Source organism: Argiope bruennichi, chromosome 3, assembly GCF_947563725.1.
Source record: "Argiope bruennichi chromosome 3, qqArgBrue1.1, whole genome shotgun sequence".
NCBI classification, from domain to species: Eukaryota; Metazoa; Arthropoda; class Arachnida; order Araneae; family Araneidae; genus Argiope; species Argiope bruennichi.
This window is the reverse complement of record NC_079153.1, coordinates 106,124,742-106,138,869: the sequence shown is the minus strand read 5'-3', so window position 1 is coordinate 106,138,869 and position 14,128 is coordinate 106,124,742. Positions and strand designations below refer to the sequence as shown.

The following is a 14,128-nucleotide window of genomic DNA, read 5'->3' as shown; positions in this document are numbered from 1 at the left end:
ATGAAAAAACCATTTCTAAATTATAAAAAAATCATTTTCTAAGCTTTTTTTAAAAATAAATCTCAGTTTCAATTAGTTACGGTAGCTTATTTTGTGATTTCACTGATCACATAACAAAAAATTATATACGATATCCATTCTAATCGCGTCACAGTAGCTAATATCTAAACATTAAAGATGTGCACATACTTTTAAATATGTTCCAAATGGTGTGCAGAATAACATTTTATGCAGTTTCTTACGCTACATGGACTGTTGAAAAAAATTACGAAAATATCATGGTTTCTAATAAAGACTGTTACCCGTTTTTAATTAAAAAAAAGTCCCGGTTTTATTCGTCATATTATGTATTCTTGGTTTAGCATTTTAAACTGTAATGTTTACATTTTTATGACTAAAACTGATCAATTTATAATTCAATAATTTAAGCCAATCAATCACTGTCTAGAATATGCCTCACCCGTTAATTGGAGGATACTTCTCGAGACAGCCATTGTAACGGAATAAAATAATATGTTATATTCTATTCTTTATAACTTCGCTTCGTATTTCACCCAAATGTTCGATTTTATTTTTGTTTGTTTCAAAAACGTTATTGTGTTCGGAATAATTTATTAAATACTGACCACCTCTGGCGAGCAGCTGGCATAATAAGATTCACGGTAGCTAACATTTTCAATTTAATATTTTTATAAATCTGAATCTTACTAGCTACTTCTGCAAAATAATTTTAAATTTTGATAAATATATAACAGCATTTTTAAAACTCATATATCGTTCTGTTCATTTTGCTATTATTTTTTGGTAAAAAAAAAATGTATACACTCACCTATTTCTTGACTTTTAGCAATGCGACCTAATTTCTAATCTAAATGAAAATAAGATTTTGCATTTTTCATCATGTTAATGATATTTTAAATATCAATCTATATATTTTACATGTTCTCAGAATTAAATATATCGCTTGTTTTATTGAAATCTGCTTTGCCATTAATAATTTAGGTTAAGGATAAAAGTTGAATTTGACTATTTTGCACCTTTTATTTTTCTTTATTAACAGCAACTGAAATTCGGATAAAAATAATAAAAAAATATCTACAACTTTAATAATGACTTTTATCAAAACTTCGGTGTTTTACAAAAATTCTTACATTTTTGTATCATCATTCCCGATACTTTCAAGATTCATAAATAACACTTATATTCATATAGCAAAAAACGCTTTTAATATGTTTTAAATTGTTTAGTTATAGAAATAAAATTCATAAATCAATAATTGATATCATTGAAACTACATTTTTTTTTCATTTTATGTAGTAAAGGTTGTTTTTACACTGTATGTTTTTCAGAAGTAATGGCGGGAAAACATCAAAATGTTCGTCTAATTTTTAATTAAAATTCAGGGAAAATAATTGCACCAAGGTGCACATTTTCATCCTCCAAAATATATATGTGCGAAATTTGAGAACTCTAAGTCGAATGTTCTAACCTGTAGAGCGCCAAATTATAGACACACAGACAAATTGCTAACTATTTATATACACAAATTCCCTCTAGCACTTTGTTCTTGAATTATGTATAGTATAAGAGAATGCATATATTTGTATCAGAATGTAACACAATGAAGCTTGTCTCGATGCAGAATGCTTTTATGTAAGAATCGATTTAGTGCCTCTCCAATTACTTATAAGGATTTGGCAAAGTGTGTTAGTCTATATTTCAAACACATCATTATGTCAGCGAATATTGATTGTCTTTGAAAGTTAAGAGCTAAGAGAGGGTTGTTTAAACTATGGAGTTTACGTAAATATTTAACAAACATGTTACAGCAATTTTAGTGGAAATATGGAGAAATATGGAGTGCGTACAGTTTAGTTATGCTGCTCTAAGGTAATAAATCTGTAAGACTGCGAAGAATGAACTAGAAAGCACTGACTATGAATCGTGAATTTACTAATACCTTAAATACATACTTTTAACCATTTTACATTTATATTATGTATAAATTTAAAAAAAAAATGTTTAAACAAACTAACTTTATAACGATTTTGATGTAATTAATTATTCGTTTATTAGATAAGGGCATTAAATTTATTTCATTTAGATAATTATCGTTTAAAAATTGTTTCATCCTCACATTTCGCTTGCCTTACTTTGTACTATTTAAAATTACTCAATGATATTCAGTTTAATTATATTAATGTTCCATTTTAAAGTAATTTGAGAAGAGCCTCATCATTTTAAATCGCGTTCAATCAACAATTGAGCTGGCGTCTCCAGCTCCAAATTTCTGCATCACTCTATCGCAAGCGCATTTCGCCCAGACAGGTTTAACGCGCAACAAATTCGGTACAATCGGATTTCAAATACGAGAATTTACCAGCAGGTCATAGAGTCTTTTTTCTAAAATACATACTGTCACAAATAAGTTTAACTGTGGATATATCTTAACCCTCCTGTCGGCGGCGTTCAGATTGCTATACTTACCGAAAGTGATTCTTAAAAGTGTCAGGACATTGACAAAGGGATTTCTTTCCCCTTTTGCGGTCAGTTCAGCGCTGTTAGGTCCGAGTCATTAGCCGACCACATGGTGTGAATGACAGGTGTTGCTTATCGCTGTTTTTGGATTTTTAAGAGCATTTTTCTTTTAGTGGTTAGGAAGAGAGTGCCAATAACATAGATTGAAAATGCAGAAAGTGTGATTGTTTTTTACAGGTTTTTCGATTATTTTATGAAACATCGCATAAAATTTGAGTTAGGAATAAATCATTGTTATGTTTAACTTGATAAGTATCTAATTTTTATAAATTGAAAGTGTTCGTCTAATATTTTTTTTTTCATTGTAATATGTTTCTCAAAATTTTTAATCCCCTCTTAATGTGAAATTATTTCTCGAAATTACGTACAAGCGATTTAACTCTTGAAAAAAATTTCGCATTGCCAATGTATTTTAATATTTTAAAATGCGCATTTAAAATATTAATTGTGATAAATAACATAAAATTATAATTTTTCTTCTTCGTTATTTAGAAAATAATTATATAATTATGGAATTTCATACGATATTTCAATTTCCGAGATATCGATTTTTAGTGTTTATCTGCATGATTAAAATTTTGTAATTAAAAATATTTTACAATAATTCAGCAATGCTGAAATAACTGGATTATGCAGCTGATACACCTTATAACTGCAGCAAATAAAAGCAATTGTCAAAATATTTCTTTGTAATATACATGATACAAATTTGGCTTGGAAAAATGACTTAATACAGGTTATTTAGACTTATAATTAACCATTTGCAACTGAAATTTTTCGAATGCTTCTAAAGAAAGCTCCCACAGAATATTAAAAACCATTTTAAAATAAATTACAATTAGAAAAAATTCAACTTTAAATTATTCGGGTTAGAATCAAAGCTCTCACTATTTTGCAATAGGATAACGACATATCGGGTGGTAAACGAATCATTAAAAAAATTTCTGAATTTAAAATCTTTGCAAGTGCAGTTGCATTGATCCTTTTTTACTTATTTCTTCCTAGCTGCTTTTGGCGACCAACACATGTACTGAGATTGTTGGTCAATATAAAATTTTAAATTAAATGGTTTCTTCAGCAAAACATTTTGGAATTTTAAGTTTTGATAGTCATATAATTCTAATTGTTTCAAACACCATGTACCATTCTATACTACATAATTTTTGAATTTTCTGTCAGCTGCACGATCGTAAAACCTTAATTTAAGACGGGAGTTAATAAACTTCAATTAATGCAAAACCTTTTTGGTTGAAACCAATTAGGCTTATTAAATTACTAAATTCGGATAATAGAATCATTCAGCAATAAAGTTTTATGTATATTACTGAAATTTCTTTTTAATTTTTGAAATGTTTCAGATGATCTATCGTATATCTTATCCAGTGAAAAATTTTCTGATTCAGCTACAATTCAGCTTATTATAATATTAATGTAATTTTCAAGTGATAAAAACAATCATATATTGTTATATTTTTTATTATATTACAGGATAGAGCAGATATTTTAAAAAGGAATGCAAAGTTGAAAAATTTTCTTCACTGCTTGGTTGTAAAATTAAATTCAATTACAAAAAAATTACTAAAAGTATATTAAAAGCAAGCTTTAACAGAAATTTACTAATTATTGAAAAACAAGCCACTTCATCTTGAACAATAGAAAAAAAAATGTCCATGATCAAATATGTGTAGCAATAATGTAAACGGCTTGAATTATTTTATAACAGTGAAATATGCTGCTGTTAAAGCGGCTAAATATATGCTCTTGAATTTATTACAAATAAATAAAAAAATGAAGTACAAAAAAAAATGAATCATTTAAAAAAGTAATCTTTTGAATTTTAAGATGATACAAAAAAAACATTTTTATTCTGTAATAATTGTGAAAGTTGTAATAAAAACTCGTTAAAATCCAATTTAATTTTTAATTAATAATTCTTTAAAATTTTAAAAGTAAAAAAAACAGATATCTACAATGCACAGTTTTATTTTTTAAGATGTATATTCCACTGGGATAAATATGTATGCTCTAATAGAGTGCAAAAGCGCACAAACATTCGTCTCTGTTAATAATAAAGATGGATGAGTGGGTGCATCTTTATTTGTCTGTTTATTTTGCTGATCTTCAGACCTCACAGTTTGAAATAGAATTACCAAAATCAGCAACTACATACTTTGGACAGTGGAACTCATTTCTTTAAAATTTTAATTTACCCATTCTAAGGGCATGGGAATTACGCTCATCACCCAATTCATTAAACTAGCAGTACCCGCACAACATTATCCGTGGCATAACAACCAAGAGGAGAAATTAGCTTTAAACTTAAATCTAGCCTTTACTCGAAATGACATGGGCATGTCAGGCAACATCAAACAAACAAAAATAAATTTAGAAACCATCAAAAATAAATTAAGCAATTTTTATAGCACACATTCAGAAATATTTAGTCCGTTGAAGAGATAAAACTATATGTTCACAGATAAAACAATTCACTAAAAATATACAACAGAAAAGCTGTTTTAAAATTTAAGTTGATTTCTTTTTTTGGGACATGATGAGTTTTGAATCGCTGATGAATTTTTTTAATCAGACATAAAGAAAGAAATGCATCGCATATGCATATCACATCTATTGATATTTGCACTTGCACAGGTTGAGGTTTTCGCACTTATGCGGATAAGTGTAAAGCACAGATACTGCTGTTTTAAGCATGCGCGTATCGTAGAAAAAAAACAAATTAAAATATTAATTATGAAACTCCTTTATTCATTTTAATATAACTTCAATATACTGAAATCTTCCTTAATAAATTCCCTACAAAATGGTACAAATATCTCCAATAGCAATTAATTATTTCTCGAGATTTTCTCTTTGAAACATACAGACGTTTATATTTAAGTTTGTAGCTTAATAGAATATCAAAAAGTGTAATAATTTAGAAATCACTTTCTACGGTGATTATCGATTATTCATTTGCATTTGTTTAAAAAACAATTTTAAATATTACCCAATTTTATAAGACAGCCAATGGAAAAGTATTTCATGAAAATCGGGAAAAACCCATGCTCCGGGATTCTTTTTACAATTCATGCCTAAAGTGATGCAATGCAATTAGATATATTCAAGCTATGCATTTGCAGCAAACGTCACTAAAATAAGAAAAGCACAACGTTACCAATTAGGGGCTATAAAGAAAAAACTAGTGTAAAGTTTTCATAAGGTTACAAAATCTGTATCTCCTAATTATTTTTTAACGTACAATGATAATTTCAATTAAAAAATGAGTAGAATCGTTTTGAAAATTAAATAATTTATATTTAAATTTATGTAATTTCTTTTATAATCCTATCAATGATAAAAACTCTCAAACACTCGATCAATGAAACCATAGCGGGAGCTTGAGATACCTAGATATCAATGCGAAATTCTTACATCTTTCATTAAGTTTGATTGATTCAATACTCGTTGTTCGTGCTTCATTCCTTAGAAACGCTCCTCCAGGCAGGTTATTTGGGGCACAGAGATTTAGAGAACTATCAAAAGACATCCGAACATGTACTTATTTTAAGAGGATATTGCATTTTAGCTCCATAGAAGACTGACTGTCACTACGATTCTTGAAGGAGATAGGACATTTTTGTTATTGAAAGTGAAACTCGGGCATTCCAATATTCTAAGGCACCTAAACCCGAATTATTCTAGGAATGAGGGCAGGAGTAGATTATAAATAAGCAAAAAATGTAGACAGCGATAAACAAATAAATAACTGTTCGATCTTATAGAGGAAATTATTGCTTAATATCAGACTAAAAATTTCTTTTAGATTCTAAAATTCTCCACGATACACGACTAATGTACATTGTATAATATTTTGTACATTCAACTACTTAGGATTTATTTTAGGATTAGGATTTATTTTAGGATTATTAATGACTGTAAATGATTTTTGGCTATTCTTCTAATTTAAGATAATAATATCTATGACTTAAACAATCCACTTCTTGATGTTCCTTCAAAGCAATATATTAACAAAAACCAAAAATTATATTTAAACTATTTTTTTTAAATGTACAATAAATTACAACGGAATAGGTTTTCCCTCCCTCTAAGTTGCCATTCCACAATTTGTCACTTCCTTTAGAACACCGTAATTACTATCAATAATTTGTTAAAATATTTCATTCATAATATCTAAATGTATACACTTGTTTTCAGATACACCACAGAGCTTTTCAAAAAACTAATTTCATTATACTCACTTCCGTCATTTTTTTTTTAATTTTGCGAGTGAAATATTCGAAAACTGAAGTATTACTTTCTCAATCCAATATATGCGATGCTCCAACAACTATTCTTTTACATAATACTACGCTTCTTTTCAAATTCTATTGAAACAGTGGATAAAAAAAAAATGTTTACACATATAGCGCTATACAGGGCATATATACATTATATACACATGCACACACTAATTATATATATGTGTGCGTGTGCGTGTGTGTGTGTGTATGCGATCTGAAATGTTCAGTTTCTCAAGTTTCTTCCCCCTTTTGAAGTCAAAGTTGCAACTGCCAACTAATTAAAGTGAACAACATTTTCTGTGATTAACAAATTTCTTTCCCACCATAATGGTTAGATTAAACATTTATTACTATACGCACCTTACATGACAATTTTTCTGTATTGAATAAATTTGCATTATTTAAATAAAAGTTTTCATCCACATATCACTTTAAATTAAAAAAAAAAACATATTTGCAATTTAAAAAAAAAAATGAAACGTGATATTTTCTTATGCATACATTGATGTAAGAGAAACATTCTATTTATTTAAACACTTTAGTGGTATAAAAGACGTATTAAAAACTGAAACTCTTTATTCTTTTTACTTTTAATCTCCGCAGGAGCCAAATCATTATATTTGTCCCCTTAATGACCGAAACTTTCAAATTGAAAACACATGCCTAAAGCATAATATTAAAAAAAGCTTGTTCCACACTTTTGGGACACGCTGTATATATTATGTTATATTTTATATTTCTCGATGTCTTTCCAGACATAATATTAGAAAATGACGCTTTATTCTACGCAGTGGGACTAATAAGTGACGAAATAACGAAAGTGTCTGCCTCTCCGTTTACTAATTATGATACTTAAGATGATGAAAAAAAATTACTTGGCATTTAATCAATAAAAATGTTTCTAACAAGACCCTCTCCTAGGTTTCTAAGTGGATCTTTTTGCATGTATTCCAATTTCCATCATTCTCTTTTCATAGCAAGTTATAAATTTACTATGTTATTCCTGAAATAATTATTGTGTTCTTTCATTACAAATTATTTTAATAAATGCCTAAATAGTAAAAATTAGTCATTAGTTATAATAAAAGTAATTAATTCTAAAACTCATTAAAAATTATTCGATACATTTCATCTTAATTTTGTTTGATATTTGGAGATCTTAAATAAAGACATTTTTGCACGGAATAGATTATATAGTATACGATAATTACATCATCTAGTATATAATATGCAAAATAAATTCAAGGAACCTTACAGGGCAGGAATTGGACACACAGTATTCAAATCTACTGAATAGTTTTTTTAATTAATATTAACCAAAATATAGGATATATTTCACTCAAAATATTGGTAGCATATTACTAATTTTTCTAAAGCTACTCTTTCTCTAAAATAATTAACTTTTAAGTGATATTTCTTTCACACAATTTCTGCAAATTTCGAATGGTTTTAAGAAATAACAAATATATCGCTGCCATTATACTCATTAGTTTTAGGACATTTATACATATGACAAAACATTTATTTGTATGAACGTCTGTTAGAAATGAAGATGTATTTAAAAAAAATAAAAGCAGACAAATAAAACTTTAAAAATTATAATAATTTGAAACCTTAGAGACGTCCAGTCTCCTTGTACTGTTTTTTTTTTTTTTTTTTTTTTTTTTGTTAATAAAATTATTTTTCCGTGCATAACAACAATAAAATTTCGTGAGGGCTTTGAGACTATTGATTTCAAGACCGGTGTCATTTTTGTCGAAATAACTAATTTTTTAAATAATGTCATTTTCAATATTTACATTGTTCCCTGCACCCCTAAGACATGCTGCTGAAATCAATTTTAATGTTCTTATTTGCTTTAATTATTTATTGAATTACTTCATTTATACATTTGATATCACTATAGCGATAGTATAAGTCAGCATTAACACGTACTCATACACATAATTGTTTGATAATATATCTTCCGTTTTTAATAAGAAAAAAGTGATATCATGGCAACTGTCTGTAATTCCATGATTTGAAACGAGAACTCGACCAATGAAAGCAGATCTTGGAACGATTGACAGCTAAATTAATGCCAAAAGGGAAAAAAAGAGATAGATCCCTGTACTGAAATATAATAGAGAATTAATGATAATAAAGGATAAGGTTAATAATAAGAAATAAGGAATTAAGGATTTCATAATTCGGTAAAACTAGAGGGTATTTTTTTTGCCATAATATTCTTCGATATAATTCTGAGTTAGAAGAACTTGCAAATAAAATCTCAATTAGAAGACTATAAAAAATTCAATCACAAATCCATCAAGACTATTTCAAAATGCGATGTGTATTATTGTGCATTATCACCACTATCCTCCCATGATAAAACAAAATTTATGAAAAAAAAATTAAATACCTTAGAAGACTCTGCTATTAAAGACACCAGAGATCTATTTAGAAGAATAAAAGTCGCGAACTTCATATTCAGATAAGAAATAGGATATACGAATTATTTCATTTCATTTGCTTCTGGGGTCCATAAAAATCAATAAAAAATTGGGAAATGACCTTAAGAGAAACGATGTTAGCAAGTACAATGCATTTAGTATTGTTTTGAGAATATTTGTATAGTAGAAATACAATAATTTCCCTATCACTTTATATTAAACTTAGTTTTATGATTAAATTATTTAGAGTACTCAATAAAATTTCTTGATTGCTTCCAATACAATTATAAAACATTTCCTACATTGATGAATCAAAAGATCCAAGTAGAGATTCTTGATGGATTTCAAATACGTTACCTCGATAAACAGTTCAAACTCTTCAACGTCTGTGATCGATATTGTTCTTCATATTTGTCATATTTCACCTTAGTTGTAAAAATGTGTGTAAAGAAGTATGCTATTTATCCTCTCATTCTGAAAATCATTCGAATTGAGGTACCTCAACAAGCAGGAATGAACCAGTATTACCCTATAAAATTCTTTAATAATAGTCAATGTTATTAAGAGAGTAATATTCAAAGGGTACTCCACTTATCTGACGGTTATTAAGAAAATATGCGATCGACCACCCTTTGAATGTTCTCATAAAATCTTCCTTTCTCATAGGCGAGCCACTATAATGAAAGAAGTACGCAGCATAAGTATTCAATCTTTCATGCATTCGTAATGATATTCAGACGTTTCAGGTCGCCAGGTTTCTGTCATAATTTCGTTAAACAGACGTATGAGGCTTTTCAATACTAATAAAATTAAGAATTTCAAAAAAAAAATGATAAGAGTGTGCGAAAAGTTGCATTTTTTACCAAGATTCCTTGATAGATTTCTAGACAATTGGATTCAGTGATTTCAAAGAGACAGTTTTAACTGCGTTATCAAAGTAATTGTAAAAATACATCAAAGTACGTGGAGCATTCATATTACGAAAGAATAATGTTAGAACACTCAAAGTGAAATCTCCCTTACCCACGAAAGGAAATCATATGCATTTTCATAAATTAATTGAATAATCTTATTTGAGTTTCATTATATACGACTGAATACAACTTCATCACTTCTCTTTTATCAGCAAACTTTTATATACGACTGAATACAACTTCATCACTTCTCTTTTATCAGCAAACTTTTATATACGACTGAATACAACTTCATCACTTCTCTTTTATCAGCAAACTTTTATATACGACTGAATACAACTTCATCACTTCTCTTTTATCAGCAAACTTTTATATACGACTGAATACAACTTCATCACTTCTCTTTTATCAGCAAACTTTTATATACGACTGAATACAACTTCATCACTTCTCTTTTATCAGCAAACTTTTATATACGACTGAATACAACTTCATCACTTCTCTTTTATCAGCAAACTTTTATATACGACTGAATACAACTTCATCACTTCTCTTTTATCAGCAAACTTTTATATACGACTGAATACAACTTCATCACTTCTCTTTTATCAGCAAACTTGTTAGTTATTATTTTGGTGTATCATTAACAATAGTCTGTATTAATTCGCTAAATCTGTATCGCCATTTCGTTCATTAAGATATTTTTTAAATTTTATTCTTCATTTTATATTTGACATTTAATAACTTTATAGGTTTATATTTTCTTTCGTTTTTGTTTGGATTAAGTTTATTTATTGCATTAATTTTAGTTTACTGTTGATTACATTTGAGACAGTTTCAATAGCAATGGGAGTATACAAATTGCAACTTAAAATTAATGTTCACTTGATAAAACTAGAATAAACTTACTTGGATATCAATTGCAATAAAATCAATGCTGAGTAATATATTTGATTTGCCGAACTGTATGTATAAAGGATATTATAAATAATAGCACCTAAATAGTTTTAATAAAGTATCAAGTTAGTATATTCATTCCCTCAACAATCAAACTGATTTAGTTGACATTAATTATTTTCTGCGCAATTGAGTCTATGACAGTTTTGCACTGATTATGAGATAATTTATACATCAACAAAATAGCAAAGAATGTACTTCTAGCAAAGTGACCCTTTTCTACTTTTATACAACAGAAGAGCAAAGAGTCGAGTCAAGTCAAAGCAATTTAAAATCAAGGTTATTGCACTGTAAAAAAATATGTACCGCTTTCTGATAATCCTACGCCTATCTTAATTAAATTAATGGAACTGGAAACATTCTTGCATATGCTAAAACACGATTACCGAATACCGAAAAAAGTCATTCTCAATACATGAGTCATAAGTGATATTCAATACTTCATTTTTTTTATTTTATGATATTTCAAAATAATAGATTTGTTAGTTCAGACTTTTATTTATAAAAGTTTAGTTCCCTTTTGCTAGTTTTTAACGTATTTTGAATGTCGTTGATATGATTAATAAGACCCTTCAATGTAATTCTATTTAGAAATCATATCAGTTTTATTTGAAAAGTAAAAACTCATTTTCTTCCATTTTAAATACTATGCAGTAGGTTGTGTTTATAATCATGTATGCAATTTTATATGTATTAACTATATTATTTTTATTTTTTTCATAGATCAATTATTAAATGGGAAAATGGAAAACATGCAGAAATATTGACTCGGCAAGAAGGGTTGACAGCCTAGCAAAAGGCATATAACTTCTCTATTCAATCATGCCAAATACCGAAGCCCAGCAGGGTGAAGATAAGTGACTAAACCAGAAGTTACTGTCGTGAATCTTTACTGATTATCTAAGTATAACAGAATATCCCCAAAATTCAAAATGCATGAACTGCAACCAAAGTTGAACTTGCAAACGTACATAAACTCTTCACTAAAAGAACAATTCCCAGATAACAGCAGCTCGGTCAGTTTTCCTTACAATCCTATGTTGGGTATAGAGGAAGAATTTGACTATCCATATTACGGCGAGGCATTATTGAAATACAGAAATGCATACAATTCCGTCCACGGATATCTGAGTTTTGCTTGCTGCATTTTTGGAATTACAGCCAATATATTGAATATAATTGTGCTGACAAGAAAAAACATGATATCTCCGACGAATGCTATTCTAATAGGACTGGCGGTTTCAGATATATTTGTAATGTCATCTTATATACCCTTCACATACCATAATTACATAAGAAATCATGCTACTCAAGAAGATCAATTTTCTTACGGATGGGCAATTTTCACTTTGTTTCATCAGCATTTCACTCTGGTTAGTCACACGATATCAACATGGCTGACAGTGACTGTAGCAATTTGGCGATTTTTAGCTGTCCGGTTTCCCCAGAACAGCACAGTATGGTGCAGTATGTACCGAGCCAAATGTGCAATCCTAGCCACTTACTTGGTTTGTCCAATCATGGGAATACCTGGATATTTGTCCTCAACTATTGTTCCAGTTGCAAGCAGAGATGGAGTCATGTATTTCGTTCACTTCAGTCGTATATCCCAACTGCACAACAAATTGCTTCAAAACATGTTCTTCTGGATTTCAAGTGTCACCATGAAACTTGTCCCATGTGTTGCTCTAACTGGAATCAGTTTTGGCTTGATAAAGGTACTTTATGAGAGGAATTTGAGAAGGCAAAGACTGAGAGCTGATGCTGATCGAAATCATGACCGAACAACAAGAATGCTTCTGGCGGTGCTGATGCTGTTCCTTTTGACAGAATTTCCATCTGGATTACTTGCGCTGTTGACTGGGATCCTGGGAACAGACTTTTTCAATCATGTATACTCCAATTTTGGAGAGACTATGGATGTTCTGGCCCTGATAAATAATGCAATCAACTTCATAATATACTGTACCATGAGTCAACAATTCCGTAACACATTTGCAAATCTTTTCCTGCCCAGTTTCTTTAAATCGCCAACTATTGTATCCGCTTCAACAGTGTAATTACATGCATGTTGTCTTTGTCACAATGTTGAAGCTCACTTACTGATTGATGAAAGTAAATGTGTTCATGTATTATGTGTTATCTGCATAATATTCAAGAAGGAAGTTTTCTAACAGAATATTTAATTTCACTTTTGCTATAAATTAAATAAACATTTCATGTGTAGTCTAACAATCTTAAGGTGTAATATGAAGTTTTAAGCAGCAGCCATATGGAAGAAATATCTTTATTCATTTATTACTTTATAATGAAGAGAAAACTTCACGGGTTCAAGTGTAATATATTTTAAAATTATTTCTTTTTCACAATGAGGGAAAAAAAATTAGTTTAGTTATACTAACATCCCGTTGCAGAGAAACAATAAGGCGATTATGGGATGAACCCCATAATTTTGAACCGCGGTCCGATGACAAGGATGAGACCTGAGCAAGGATGAGTCCTACCCCTTTGCAAACTTCCTCTGCACACGAGCGGGTGGGCGTTTGGCCCCTACGAATTTAACATGCACCAGACCTGCTTACAGGACAGTTCTTCGATAGAATCGTGTCTCGAACCTGAGACTTCAGTTCCGAAGCCGATACCTCACCACCAAGCCACCGAGGTCCAAATAAGAAATATATACATAATGCAGGCGTTAATTAAATAATTGAATTGCATTTTTACCCATACAATCTCAATGTTTCACAATGTTTTAACATTGATAAGTTATTTCCATTTTCTTTAATAACTGGATTTAATCAATTTTGTTTGAAAGTTTGTCATGAGTAAATGATGTCGATTTGTAGATATTAAAACTCAATTTTACAAAAATGATTAAATATAACTTAATTACTAGATTAATCAACTTTAATAAAATGCTCACTCTCACATTGAATAAGTTTAGGATTTTAATATAAGTTTGGTGTTGTTTTTTTAAAATTCCATTGCA

The 14,128-nt window shown here is 29.2% G+C and overlaps 1 protein-coding gene across 1 annotated transcript; it reads left to right on the top strand.

Annotated features, from left to right (window-relative positions):
* Positions 1-11,868: 11,868 nt before the first annotated feature.
* Positions 11,869-13,878, top strand: LOC129963766 (G-protein coupled receptor dmsr-1-like). Its single transcript, XM_056078313.1, has one exon. The coding sequence runs from the start codon at positions 12,072-12,074 to the stop codon at positions 13,197-13,199; it is 1,128 nt and encodes a 375-aa protein (XP_055934288.1). The 5' UTR covers positions 11,869-12,071; the 3' UTR covers positions 13,200-13,878.
* Positions 13,879-14,128: the final 250 nt, after the last annotated feature.